The 13,903-nt window shown below is 39.4% G+C and overlaps 1 protein-coding gene across 1 annotated transcript; it reads right to left on the bottom strand.

Annotated features, from left to right (window-relative positions):
- Positions 7,462-9,218, bottom strand: LOC107611228. The gene is made up of 2 exons (XM_016313180.1): positions 8,812-9,218; positions 7,462-8,293 (listed from the first exon to the last, which is right to left on the bottom strand). The coding sequence occupies exons 1-2, from the start codon at positions 9,216-9,218 to the stop codon at positions 7,462-7,464; spliced, it is 1,239 nt and encodes a 412-aa protein (XP_016168666.1).

The raw sequence follows: 13,903 nt of genomic DNA, 5'->3' as shown, positions 1-13,903 counted from the left end.
CCTCACTAAACCACCCATTTATGATTTGAACGATGGGGAAGAGCTTGAAGAACTTGGTGAAGAAGCATGGGAACTTGAGGGAGTTTGGCAAGAAGTAAAGCTTGAAGAACCTTGCCAAGTGGTGGAAGCCTCTAGGAGAGGATGGACGGGAGTAGAGCGTGCCTTGTCAAGATCATGGGGAACTCCTCCACCGGTTGTCATCCAATCCTTCATTTGAGTGGGTAAAACTTCTAACTCTTAGCTTTACTATCCCACTTGAATTTGGTTTTCTTGAGACGGATAGCCAACTTAGGGCGCTTTGCGAAATTAAGCGTAAGAGGAGGATGTCTAGTGGTAGGCGTTGTAAGTCTAGGCTCATTATGGTTGAAGCTTCAAGGAGCAAGGGTTAGACTAGTGCTCAATTGGATGGGTCTAGGAGGATAGTTTGGTGTCCTCATAAGAATTCGGCTTTTCTACCACCCAGAGGGAACCAATGTGATCAACTTGAAGATGGGTGTGAAAACAAAGTGTGGGATCCCATATTACAAGAGGAGGATCAACTTTGGAAGCCCATGGTTTGTGGAGAACTCCATCAAAGCTTGGAGTTATTAACTTTGAATGATGAAGCACAATGGAAGTCCAAGCATTGGTGGATGTTCGAGGATGGATTCAAGCGCAAGCCACCTTGATGAGAGCTCCCCATAAGTCCAACTTAAGGACAATAAACAAAAGTGCTAGGTGGGAGACAACCCACCATGGTAAACTCTTTCCTTTTTCTCTTTTGTAAATATTGGTAAAATTAGTTTAATTTTATGTTTTGTTTAGTTAGTTGAGTTTAGTTGGGGGTCTTGTAGGTTAAATAAGGTTTTATGATGTTTTGATAGTTGTTTGGAGGTTTGGAATGCTTGGTTTGGTGCAAAAACATTGAAAAATTTTGAAAAACAGAGCACCAAACCACGCATACGCATGATTCAAGCATTTCCAACCATCCACGCGCACGCATCATGCACGCGTACGCGTGGATTGCATATTTTCACCCCCAAGCCATTTTTTCTAAGAGTTGCGCGAATGGCGCGCGCACACTGTGCCTTTCGCGCAAAGCTGGTCACGCGTACGCGTCGCGCCCATTTCACCATTCCATGCGCACGCGTCACTGTCGCGCACGCGTGGCCTGCCCTGCATCAACCATCTTCTTTTCTTCTCTTCTTTCCATTTCTTTCCTTCTTCTCTCTTCTCTTCCTTTCTTTCCACCCTTCAAGCATCATCCAACACTACCAAACACCATATAACACTATTTCTTTAGTAACTAGTTAGTTTAATTTTTGTCTAATTTTTATTTTCCATTATAAGTGTTGGATTACTAATCTTGTTTACTGTTTTACTGCTGCTTATTACTAATAGGATGTTAGTCTAACATCATTGTTGTTAATTGTCATTGTTGGATTTCTTTGTTGAGGTTATATTTGATTACTTGGTTTGGAACTTTTCATGCTTAATGCTTTTGAATACCAAGTACATGTTACTTTGCCTTCATGCATCTTAACTCTTTGAATTGCATGTTTTGGCCACCATACATTCATCATCCATTGTTAGGCAATTGTACATTACCAATGCATTTTTTTAAGGATGCTTGTTCTGATTGAGCATCACCTATTTCATGCATTAAGATTTGTGGAATTGTGGAATTGGATCGGAAGCTTACCTAGTGACATATTTTTTAGCTTTCCAAGCTTTGTGGACCATGCTTGCTATGTGATTGATTTTAACTCTTACATCTCTTTTTCTAAGTTCCATAGCATCCATGTCTTCCACCTCTATGTCACTTAGGTGTTGCAACAACTTTAATATGTGTCATTGTTTGATGTGTGAGCTCTCCATACCATTTTGTTCACCAAGTTACTTACACATCAATCAATGTCCATTAATTATCCAATTTCACAATTGCTTGATCTTTGACTTGAATGCTTTCATGCTTCTTTATTACTTGTTTGGTTGTCTTAGCCTACAAGTTTAAAGCATCCCAAGCACACTAGATTGAGTGAAGTGTATGCTTTCTTTTGTATAATTGTGACATAGCTTTTAAAGCTAGTATGTGTGTTCTAAACCGCATGCAACTTAGAATGCACACACCTATTTTTTATTAATGTCACACTAATTCACTCACTCCATTCTAGTAGGTTACCTCATTCCAATAATTTACGCTTCCTTGCTTTTTATTTTCTCATCTTACGGTGTTATTCTCTATTTTTCATGACTGATGTACCATAAGCAAAAATGGAAGCGGAAAAAAGAACACGTAGCACCGGTTGATCCGCCAGCTGAGGGTGGCAATTCGGAGAGTCGCCGTACCCCCTTGCTCATCTTTGAGTGCACTGAGGACGGTGCAAAATTTTAAGTGTGGGGAGGTCGTCCGACCATTCGGCGTTTTTAGGTGACAAATTTCTAATTCCAACACTTTTGTATTTTATTTTTAGGTCTTTTAGGATTTTCAGTTGCATTCTCTTGTTTTACATACATATACACAATAAGCTTAGTCAAATAATGAGATTCTCCAAGGATTTTTATCTATATGGCACCCCAATTGATTGAAGAAAAAAATTTTTTAGAACTTGCTTGAACTACATATTGTGGAACATGATTTTTGAGCTAAGAACACAAGCATGTGAGTTTTGAGCCTTAATTGTGTGGTTACATCATATAACCACTTATTTTCATTGTTGTGTGTATTATTCTCTTTCTATGATTGCAATCTTTGATTTGTTTGATTCTTCATGTCCATTATTTTGTGTATACATGCACTTACATGATTGAGGCCATTGTTTCAAATAGCTCACTTGCCCAAATAGCCTACCTTTTATCTTTCATTGTTAACCAACTTTGAGCCTATGCTTAACCCATTTGTCTTAATTGTAGCACATCACAAACCTAAGTGAAAAATAATAAATATCCCTTGTTTGGATCTTTGATTAGCTTAGGCTAGTGAGAGTGTTCATTATTTGATTTTGGGAGAGTTGGGAATATTGGGTAGAGATAAAAGTGTGTTTTTGTATTTTTTTGTTGAAAATTTTGGGAATTGGGTACATACTCATGTGTTAATTTAATGTTAAACCATATGTATTGATGCTTTTGTATATATTTTAGTTTGAAAAAAAATGAAATGAATGAGAAAAACAAAAAGAAAAAAAAAAAAATATATATATATATACATAAAAGAAGAAAAATAGAAAAGAAAGAAAAAGAAAAGCAATAAAAAGGGGACAAAATACCCCAAAGTGAAGTTCAATAATAATCAATGCATATGTGGAGTGATCAAAAAGAGAATGAGTATGTGAAAAAGCGAAGAATGGGTAGTTAGGTTAGCTTTGAAATAGTATAGGTTGTTATATAGGTTGGGTGGGAAGCTTATGTTAATCAAAGATTCAAATTTCTAGTTCACTTGACCATATGCATCCTTACCTTGACCCTAGCCCCATTACAACCTATGGGAAAGTCCTCATGATATTTACATGCGTGCATGAAATAATTGTTGATTGTTAGATGAAAAACAAATCTTGGAAAGCATGATTAGTAGAGAATTGAGTGAATCAACCCCATACACTTGACTGACTAGAGCCGATACACATCCGGTGAGGATTCGATCGCTCAATTACATGTTTCCACCCATGATCATCTATTCTTGCAAGTTTGTAAAATCTTTCAATAATTCAACTCAATTGTGGGTTTGATTTGACCGCTATGGCTTTAGCCCTTGTACTTACACATGTTTTCTTGGAAGTTGAGTTGTTTTGACCAAGTGATTGCATTCATATAGATAGTTGCATCTAGATAGGTTACAATTAGGTAGTTTACATTGAATAAATGTTGATACCCTTTTGCTTCTTTCTTCATTTTAGCATGAGGACATGCTTAGTTTAAGTGTGGGGAGGTTTGATAAACCCCAATTTTGTGGTTTATCTTGTGCTTATTTTGGGTAATTTTATCACCTTTTCTCACTTTTATTCAACGAAATAGCATCGTTTTGTAATTCTCCCTTAATTTGTGCTTAAGTAAAAAACATGCTTTTTAGGCCCTAAATTGGTGATTTTAATTCACTTTAATTCTATTCGATGCCTTGATGTGTTTGTTGACTGATTTCAGGTTCATAAGGCAAGTATTGGATGGAGGAAGTGAAGAGAAAAGCATGCAAAGTGGAGAAATCATGAAGAAATGAGCTTTTGGAGAATTGAGGGCCACGCGCATGCGTCATGCACGCGTACGCTTGCATTGGAGATTTTCAAGCCACGCGCAGGCGTCACTCATGCGTACGCGTGAATAGAGGTTTTTGCCATCGACGCGCACGCGTCACCCACGCATACACGTGACGCTCGGCACGTAACCCACTTAAAGTAAAATTGCTGGGGGAAATTTCTGAGCTGTCCAGGCCTAAATCCAACTCATTTCTGAGGGTATTTCATGCATAATTCAAGCTTGAACCAGGGGGAGAACTTAGTTAGTCATGATGAGCTTTAGTTAGTTTTCTAGAGAGAGAAGCTTCCTCTTCTCTCTAGAATTAGGTTAGGATTAGGTTAATTTCTCTTAGATCTAGGGTTTAATTCTTGTTTTCATCTTGTTTCATTTATGAATTCTTGCTTCTACACCTTTATTCTCTTAGTTTGTGATGTTAATTTTACTTTCATGTCTCTTTTATGCTCATGTACTCATATTGGATTTGGATCTCTTTAATGCAATTTAATATTTGATGCTCTTTTATTGTTAATTTGAGTTGTGAATTTTACTTTTCTTGCAATTGGTAGTTGGTAGATTTATATTTCTTGCCCTTTTACTATGCTTTCCTTTTATGCCTTCCAAGTGTTTGACAAAATCCTTGGTTGGATGTTAGAGTAGATTTTGAGCATTCTTGGCTTGGAAAGAGTAATTAGGTGATCTTGAGTCATGAATACCCAACTCATGTTGGTGATCTAGAGTTGTTAGCTAGTATTGTTTCCATTAACTCTAATCTCTTGCTAATTCACTTAATGAGTTGATTAGGACATTTGGATTGAGATTAACTAGTCTTGTTAGACTTTTTTCGAGTGTGAGGATAACATGATACCTTCCTCCATCGTCGGAGATGACGTAATAAGATAAATTCTTCTTTATTATTGTGACGTGATTGACTAGTCTTATTTGACATTCTCTCTATGTGAAGATAACATGATACCTTTTTTCATTTGTTGGAGTTAACTAAATAAGATGAATTAATCATTGCATGACTATGATAGAAATCCTATATTCTCAATCTTTGCCATGAATGTCTCTCTTTATTAATTGCTTTCTTTAAATTGCTTGCTTGATTTACTCTTCTTGCCTTTTAAATTCTTGTCATTTATTTTGTTGCCCCTTTATCAAACCAAACCCCCTTTGTTCCTTCATAGCCAATAATCATTCACTTCATTGCAATTCCTTGAGAGACGAACCGGAGTCTAAATACTTCGATTAATTTTCATTGGGGTTTGTACTTGTGACAACACCATATTTTTGCATGTGAGGATTCTTTGTTGGTTTAGAACTATACTTGCAACGAGATTTTATTTGTGAAATTCTAGACCGTGTAAGGAATTCGAACATCATAGTGCTTAGCATCATTGATTAGCTTTCTTCTCATATGCTTGTTGATGTTGGAAGGTAGCTCTCCAATAGCCTTGAAATTGGCTATGTCCACAAACCAGGGAGCTTCTTGGATCATCATCAACTGTTCATCCAGAAAGCTCTCATTCACTGCAAGGTTGTGTGCTTCATCTTCCTCAATTGGGATCCTTGATAAGTGGTCAGCCACTTTGTTCTCTGCTCCACTTCTATCCTTAATCTCAATGTTAAATTCTTGAAGTAGCAAGATCCATCTTATCAGTCTAGGCTTAGATTCTTGCTTGGTTAACAAGTACTTAAGAACTGCATAGTCAATAAACACAATGACTTTAGAGCCAATAAGATATAATCTAAACTTATCAAATGCAAAGACTATAGCAAGGAGTTCCTTCTCTGTAGTGGTGTAGTTCCTTTGATTTTTTTTAAGAACTTTGCTAGCATAATAGATAACATGTACTAGCTTATCTTTTCTCTATCCTAAGACAGTATCAGCAGCAAAATCTGATGCATCACACATCAATTCAAAAGGTAAATTCCAGCTAGGTGGTGCTATAATAGGTACAGAGGAGAGTCTGTTTTTAAGCTCATCAAAGGCTTGCATGCATTCTCTATCAAAGATAAAAAGTACATTAGAGATAAGCAAGTTACTTAGAGGTTTGGCAATCTTTGAAAAATCTCTAATAAACCTCCTATAAAACCCAGCATGCCCCAAGAAACTCCTAATTGCTTTGACATTGCAAGGTGGGGATAATTTCTCAATTACTTCCACCTTAGCTTTGTCCACCTTTATGCCTCTTTTGGAGATTTTTTGACCAAGAACCACCCCTTCAGTGACCATAAAATGGCACTTTTTTCAGTTCAAAACTAGGTTGATTTCTTGACATCTCCTTAGCACCAAGGCAAGGTGGTGCAAGCACTTAGAAAATAAATCACCAAATATAGAAAATTCATCCATAAACACATCAATAAATCTTTCAATCATGTCAGAGAATATGGAGAGCATGCACCTTTAGAATGTGGCAGGTGCATTGCACAATCCAAAGGGCATTCTCCTATATGCAAAAACACCATAAGGACAAGTAAAGGAAGTCTTCTCTTGGTCTTTGGGGTCTACTACAACTGATTGTAGCCTGAGTATCCATCCAAAAAACAGTAGTATTCATGTCCGGCAAGCCTCTCTAGCATTTGATCCATGAAGGGTAGAGGAAAATGGTCCTTTCTTGTGGCTTCATTGAGCTTCCTATAATCTATGCACATGCGCCACCCAGTCATTGTTCTTGTTGGTATTAATTCAGTTCTTTCATTAGGCACAACAGTGACTCCTCTCTTCTTTTGAACTACTTGCACTGGGCTCACCCAAGGGCTATCTGAGATTGGGTAGATTACCCCTGCTTGCCATAGTTTTAGCACCTTTTTTTGCACCACTTCATTCATTGTTGGATTAAGTCTTCTTTGTGGCTGTCTTGAAGGCTTAGCACCTTCCTCAAGAAGGATTTTATGCATGCACATAGAAGGGTTAATCCCTTTTAAATCTGCAAGTGTCCATCCTATGGCATCCTTATGTCGTCTCAGCACATTGATAAGCTCCTCTTCTTGCTCTTTACTCAAGCTTGAGTTGATGATAACTAGATATGTGTCACCCAAGTAGGCATACTTCAAGCTTGGAGGCAGGGTCTTCAACTCCAACTTTGGTGCTTCTACCTCCTTCTTGCTTGCCTTGTCTAACATGATTGGGTCTTGTATGATTTCTTGTGGTAGTTCACCACATGCTTGTTGATCTTACTCCATAATTTCCTCACATTATTCTTCTTCTAGTACTCCTTGGACTAGCTTCTCCATTGTATCCACCATCATGCATTAACCAATGGACTCCTTTGGATAGCTCATTGCCTTGAAAATATTGAATACCATTTTCTCTTCATGCAGTCTCAAGACTAGCTCTCCCTTTTGTACATTAATTATAGCTCCAGCAGTAGCTAAGAATGGTCTTCCCAAGATAATTGATGTGTTAGCCTCTTCCTCCATATCAAGCATAATAAAGTCAACTGGGAAGATAAACTCTCCCACTTTCACCAACAAATCTTCTACTACACCATGGGAGAATTTGAATGTCCTATCAGCTAATTGAAGAGCCATTCTTGTTGGTTTGGCCTCTTCAATTCTCATTCTTTTCATCATAGCCAAGGACATGAGGTTAATGCTAGCTCCCAAATCACACAATGCCTTCTCAATGCTTATATCTCCTATGATGTAGGGAATTTGGAAGCTCCCAGGATCTTTCAACTTTTGGGGAAGCTTCTTTTGTATGATGGCACTACATTCCTCTATGAGCACTACAGTTTCTTTCTCTCCCCAGCTTCTTTTTCTTGTCATGAGTTCCTTTAGAAACTTGGCATAGAGTGGCATTTTTTCTAGTGCCTCAGCAAAAGGTATGTTGATTTGAAGCTTCTTAAAGATCTCCAAGAATCTAGAAAACTGGTTGTCCTTCCCATCTTTCCTTAGCCTTTGTGGGTATGGTGCTTTAGGTACATATGGCTTTAGGACTTGCTTTGGTGTGGGTGGCTCAGGTGTCTCTTCCTCCTTCTTGGTTTCTGGGTCACTTGCAGCTTCTTCTTCTTGCTTGTTCTGACTTGAGGATGTCTCCTCCACAACCTTCCCACTCCTTAGTGTGATGGCCTTGCATTCCCCTCTTGGGTTGGCCATGGTATCACTAGGAAATATATGTGTAGGCATTAGTATCTACTTGGATAAGGTTCCTATTTGTGCCTCCAATTTTGAAATTGCTGCCCCTTGGTTCCTCATGTTGGATCTGACCTCCTCTTGAATTGCATCTATCTTCTTTTCAGCTTGTGCTTGTCTCTCTGGAATAGTGGCAATACTTCCTGTCAATTATGCCAAAGCAGCCTCCAATCTTGCAAAATTATTGCTGATATCACATGGTTGTAAGGTTGAGGGTGATGCATCTTGAGGGTGGTTATTGTATGGTTATTGATTGGAGTGGTAGGGTGCATTTTGTGAGTTGTGGTAGGGTCTATTGTTGCTTGATTGATGGTTGGAATTGTGGTTGATGTATTGATTAGAGTGGTAAGGTTTGTGATCTTGATTGTAGTTTTGTTGGTTTCCCCACCCAAAATTTGGATGATTCTTCCAACCTGGGTTGTATGTTTTGGCATTGGGGTCATATGGTGGTCTGGAAGAATTGTTCACATAGTTGGCTTGCTCCCATCACATTCATCTTTTGGGGTGTCTTCTTCTTGTGGACGTGCTTGAGCTTGAATAGATGAGACTTGGTTCTTCTCCATCTGCTTGGTTAGGGCTGCTAATTGAGCTGTGATTACCTTGTTTTGTGCCAGCAGAGCATCCATGGAATTGAGCTCCATCACTCCTCTTTTTTGAGTTCTATCAGAGGCATAGAAATAGTCATTGTTGGCCATAGTTTCTATGACATCTATGGCCTCTTCAATTGTCTTCTTCTTATTGAGAGAGCCTCCAGAGGAGTGATCTAAAGCCTTCTTTGACTCATATGATAGCCCCTCATAGAAGATGTGCAGTTGCACCCGTTCATTGAACATGTTTGGAGGGCATTTTCGTGTCAGCTCTTGAATCTCTCCCATGCTTCATAGAGTATTTCACCATCTTGTTGTCTAAAGGTTTGCACATCAGTTCTCAATCTATTGACTCTTTGCGAAGGGTAGAATCTTGCTAAGAATTTGTTCATAACATCCTTCGAAGTTGTCAAGCTCTCCTTGGAAAATGATTCCAGCCACTTTGATGCCTTATCTCTGACAGAGAAGGGGAACAAAAGCAGTTTGTAGACATCAGGATGGACACCATTGCACTTCACTGTGTTACATATTCTCACAAATGTGGTTAGATATTGGTTGGGGTCTTCTTGGGCACTAGCTTCGAATGAACAATTGTTTTGAACAAGTGTGATGAGTTGAGGCTTTAACTCAAAGTTGTTAGCATGAATTGTTGGTTTTAGAATGCTACTTCCACAGTTTTCTGGGTTTGGGTTGATGTAAGAGCTTAGAACTCTCCTCTCTTACCCAACATGATTGCCAGCATCTTCCCCAACATGGTTATGCACTTCTTCCTCCATAGCAACGTCTAGATCTTCCTCCACTACTTCCTCTCCAACTATTCCTTTGCCTCTTCCTTCCCTCCTTAGTCTAAGGAAGGTCCTCTCAGGTTCACTATCAAAAGAGGATGAAGTTTCTCCTCTTCTACCTGTCATACATTCAACAAACAGCAAGCAGAAGATAAGTGAAGGAATCACTCTTGTTAAGACTTATGGTTAGTTTGATTGGTTCAATTAATCAAACAGTTAGTGGATTAGTATGTAAGAATGGAAATATACACAATGAACAACTGGAAAATCAAATGGAAAAGAAAAAAATAAGACACTGAAATTAAAGGAATTAGCAAGGTAAATAAAATTGTTTAATCTAGCTACCCATCAATTTAGTCATTGTCAAATTCAAACCAATCCCTGGCAATGGCACCATAAAACTTGATGACTGAAATTCACTCCCATATAAAATGAATCTGTTTTTTGGCAAGCGCACCAAAATATCGTCAGGTAATAACCCACTAGGAGTGGGATCGAATCCACAAAGATTGGTAAATTTGAGCAATTTTAATCAATGGGTGAATTAGTCAAGCTAAGCAATATAGATTGTAATTACAGAATTCTAAATGAACAAAAATGTAAATGACTTAAAAGTAAAGAAAAGCAGTAGAGTGCAGAAAAGTAAATGGCAACAATGTAAAGTGTTGGAACATAAATGATTGAATTGTAAAAGGGAATAACAGGATTTAAAGAAAGCTATAAAGAATAGGGAAGAGAAGAATAGGGGAAATTCATTGGGATTAGAAGATATTATTCTCTTTGGATTAAATCTAGACCATCTCATCTTCAATCATGCAACTCATTGACCTCTTGGCAATCATGATTGATTGAACCCCAATCCCTTGGTGATTCAATCTATCAAATCTTGATAATCAGCCAATTTCTTGGTCTAATTGCTCATAAAGAGAGATATGCTTGGTCCCTGGTTATACCACACATCCTCATAGATCCAAATAGTGGGTGGATTATATGTCACCATATCCAATCCCAAAACCCAGATCTACTCAATTGTGAGAAGGGATTTCAAAAATGGTTTCATGTTTTCTTTGCCAAGGTTCCCATGAAACCCATTTTGTATTCAACCTCTTCCCAAGATGATTGAACACTAGCATGAAGAACGAAATTTCTTCTAGCAAATCAAAGAGAAGATGAAGAGAAGAAGAAATTTACTATCATTAATCCATCAAGTACAACAGAGCCCCCTCTCCTAATGAGAGGGAATTTAGCTACTCATAGCTTAGAGAAAAGTACAAGAGATGGAAAAGATGAAGTGTAAAAGCTAAAGCTATCTAACCACTTGCCAACACTTGCTAACCTCTTTTTAGTACTTCTACGGGTTATTTATACTACTCCTATTATTAGAATTAAGAAAATACAAAAGAGAAAAGAAAATTATAACTAGAAAGGAGAAGGAAAAACTCATAAAATGAAGCATGTGCCTGGCGTGTGGCTGGCGTTTGAGTGGCGTGCCACGCCTAGCTTCTCAGCTTGGCTTGGCGTGCCACGCCTGGCTCCCCAAGTGGCACGCCCTCTTCATCAAGCAACTTGGTGTGCCACGCCTTCGAGCCCAAGTGGCACGCCCAGGGTCTTCTGCTTTGCCTAGTTAGCCTGGCTGGCCACGCCTTCGAGCTCAAGTGGCACGCCCAGGCTCTTCCCTTGCTCTTCTTCTTCTTCTGGAATGTTGAACTAGCGTGGCACGCCCAATAGATGGCGTGCCACGCCCTTGATAAGCCTTCATCTTCACTCTCTGGAAAATAACACTGGCGTGCCACACCCAGAAGGTGGCGTGCCACGCCCTTGATAATGCTTCAATCTTCCTTTCTGGAAAACAACACTGGCGTGCCATGCCCAGAAGGTGGCGTGCCACGCCCTTTGATAGTGCATGAATGAGAAGTGATAGGCATGCCACGCCCAGCATTCTAGTGGCACACCCATAGTTATCTTGCCCTAGCGTGCCACACCTTAAGTCTCAAGTGGCACGCCAAGTCTTCTTCTCCTTTGGTTGCTAGAGCTGGCGTGCGACGCCTTCAACATCAAGTGGCACGCCTAGTAGGTGATTAAGCTTCTTCAACCATTAGCGTGCCACGCCTGGAACCCAAGTGGCACGCCCATCATTGGGGCTTCCTCCATAATCCTCTGGTCAAACATATTGGCGTGCCACGCTTTCGAGTTCAAGTGGCACGCCCTTACTGATGTTAACTTCTTCAAGCTTGGCGTGCCACACCTAGAGCCCAAGTGGCATGCCCCATGTTGCAATTAAGGGTGGCATGCCACGCCTTCGACATCAAGTGGCACGCTCAGTGTTGAGCCTTCAACTCCCCTTTCTGGACCAATGAACTAGAGTGCCACGCCTTCGAGTTCAAGTGGCACGCCCAGTGTTTATGAGGGTGTTGGCGTATCACGTGCAGCTTGGCGTGCCACGCCCCCTTTGTGGTCTTCAAGTATGCTTCTTGGAAAGTATAATTGGTGTGCCATGCCATAGTGCTGGAATTTCACGCCCATAGTAAAGCCCCAAAGAGTCCTCTTCTGAAATTGTCAACTAGCGTGCCACGCCCCAGCACTAGCGTGCCACGCCCATACTATTTGGTGGCGTTTGTATTAAGTGGCACGCCCAGCATCACACGCCCAGCTCTTTTTTCTTGTTTTCTCCTTTTTTTTGTTGCTATTTTCACCTGAAGTTTAACACAAACTTATTTCAAAGCAATGTACCATAATATTCACCAATTACTTCATGAAATTACATTGATTGAATGAGATTATGCTCTTTTTTATGGTCCTTTTAGATGAGAGAAAGAGGTAGATGATGCAAGTCATCAGGGACAAGCAAACTTTTAAGTTTGGTGTTGTAGAGTGTTCTCTCTATTTATCTTATCATCAATGGCACAAAAGGAAGGTGAATCATCTTCATGGAGGAGCACAACCTGAGGACTGAGATATCCACTAGGATAACTGAGGTGGTTGAGTTCCTTTCATTCTATTTCCCCTTCCGTTCTTATTTTGTTTTCTTCTGTTTTCTGTTGCTTTGATTGCCTCCATGATCTTTAGTACTTTCAGTTCTTAGATTTAGTTTCATTCTATTATTTACTTTTAGTTAAAAAAATTCCTTTTGTTTCATGTACCGCTCACTAAGCTTGAATATAAAAAAATGATGTATTGTATGAGAAATTGAGTTTATATTTAAGAGTGGTCTTTGATAAACCCATATTTTATGATGTATTTTGTGCTTAGTTTGAATGATCTATTCAATCCTTCACCCACTTATTCATGTTAATTGCATGGTTTTACTTTCCCTTCCTTATTATGTGATGTATGTGAAAAACATGTTTCCTATGCTTTAAAATTAATTATTTCAATTACCTTTATTTCCATTCGATGTCGTGATTAGTGTGTTGAGTAGTTTCAGATCTTCTAAGGCAGGAATGACTCAAAGGATGGAAAGGAAACATACAAAAAAGGAAGGAAAGCGCAAAATGGAGTCCATGAAGAAACTGATATCCACGCGATCGCATGGACGACGCGATCGCGTGCCAAGCGCGAATCAGCAGCGATGCGGCCGCATGACTGACGCGACCGTGCACCTTAACAGAACGCATATGACGCGGCCGCATGACTGACGCGACTGCGTGGCAAGAAAAAGCTCCGAATGACGCGACCGCGTGACCCACGCGGACGCGTGACAGAGGCCACGCACCAGAAATTGCAGAAGACGCTCATAGCGAATTCTGAAGCCCTTTTTGGCCCAAATCCAAGTCCAGAAGGCATAGACTAGAGGTTATGAAGTGAGGGAATGCATCCATTCAGGGAGAGCTCGCCAATTTCCACTTCTCATGTTTTAGATCTAGTTTTGAGAGAGGTTCTCTCCTCTCTCTCTCTTAGGATTAGGATTTAGGACTTCTCCTTGTTTTAGGAGTAACTCTCAATCCCAGGTTCTTTATTTTTATTTATTCTTCCAATTTAGTTTATGAACTCTTCATGTTGGATTACAATTTCACTTATTAATGTTATTTGAGGTATTTCAATTCATGATTGGTTTCTTTAATTTATGTTATTGTTTCTTTACATCTGAAGGCATTTTTATTCCAGCAATTTTACTTTTTCTTCTTTTGGTTTTGGTTAAGAAAGCAGTAACTCAGGAGTTATCTTATCTCAACATAATTGATAACTGTT

The sequence above is a fragment of the Arachis ipaensis genome, chromosome B08 (assembly GCF_000816755.2).
Source record: "Arachis ipaensis cultivar K30076 chromosome B08, Araip1.1, whole genome shotgun sequence".
In the NCBI taxonomy this organism is placed as follows: Eukaryota; Viridiplantae; Streptophyta; class Magnoliopsida; order Fabales; family Fabaceae; genus Arachis; species Arachis ipaensis.
Note: the sequence above shows the minus strand (reverse complement) of the source record. Positions and strands in the feature narration are given on the sequence as shown.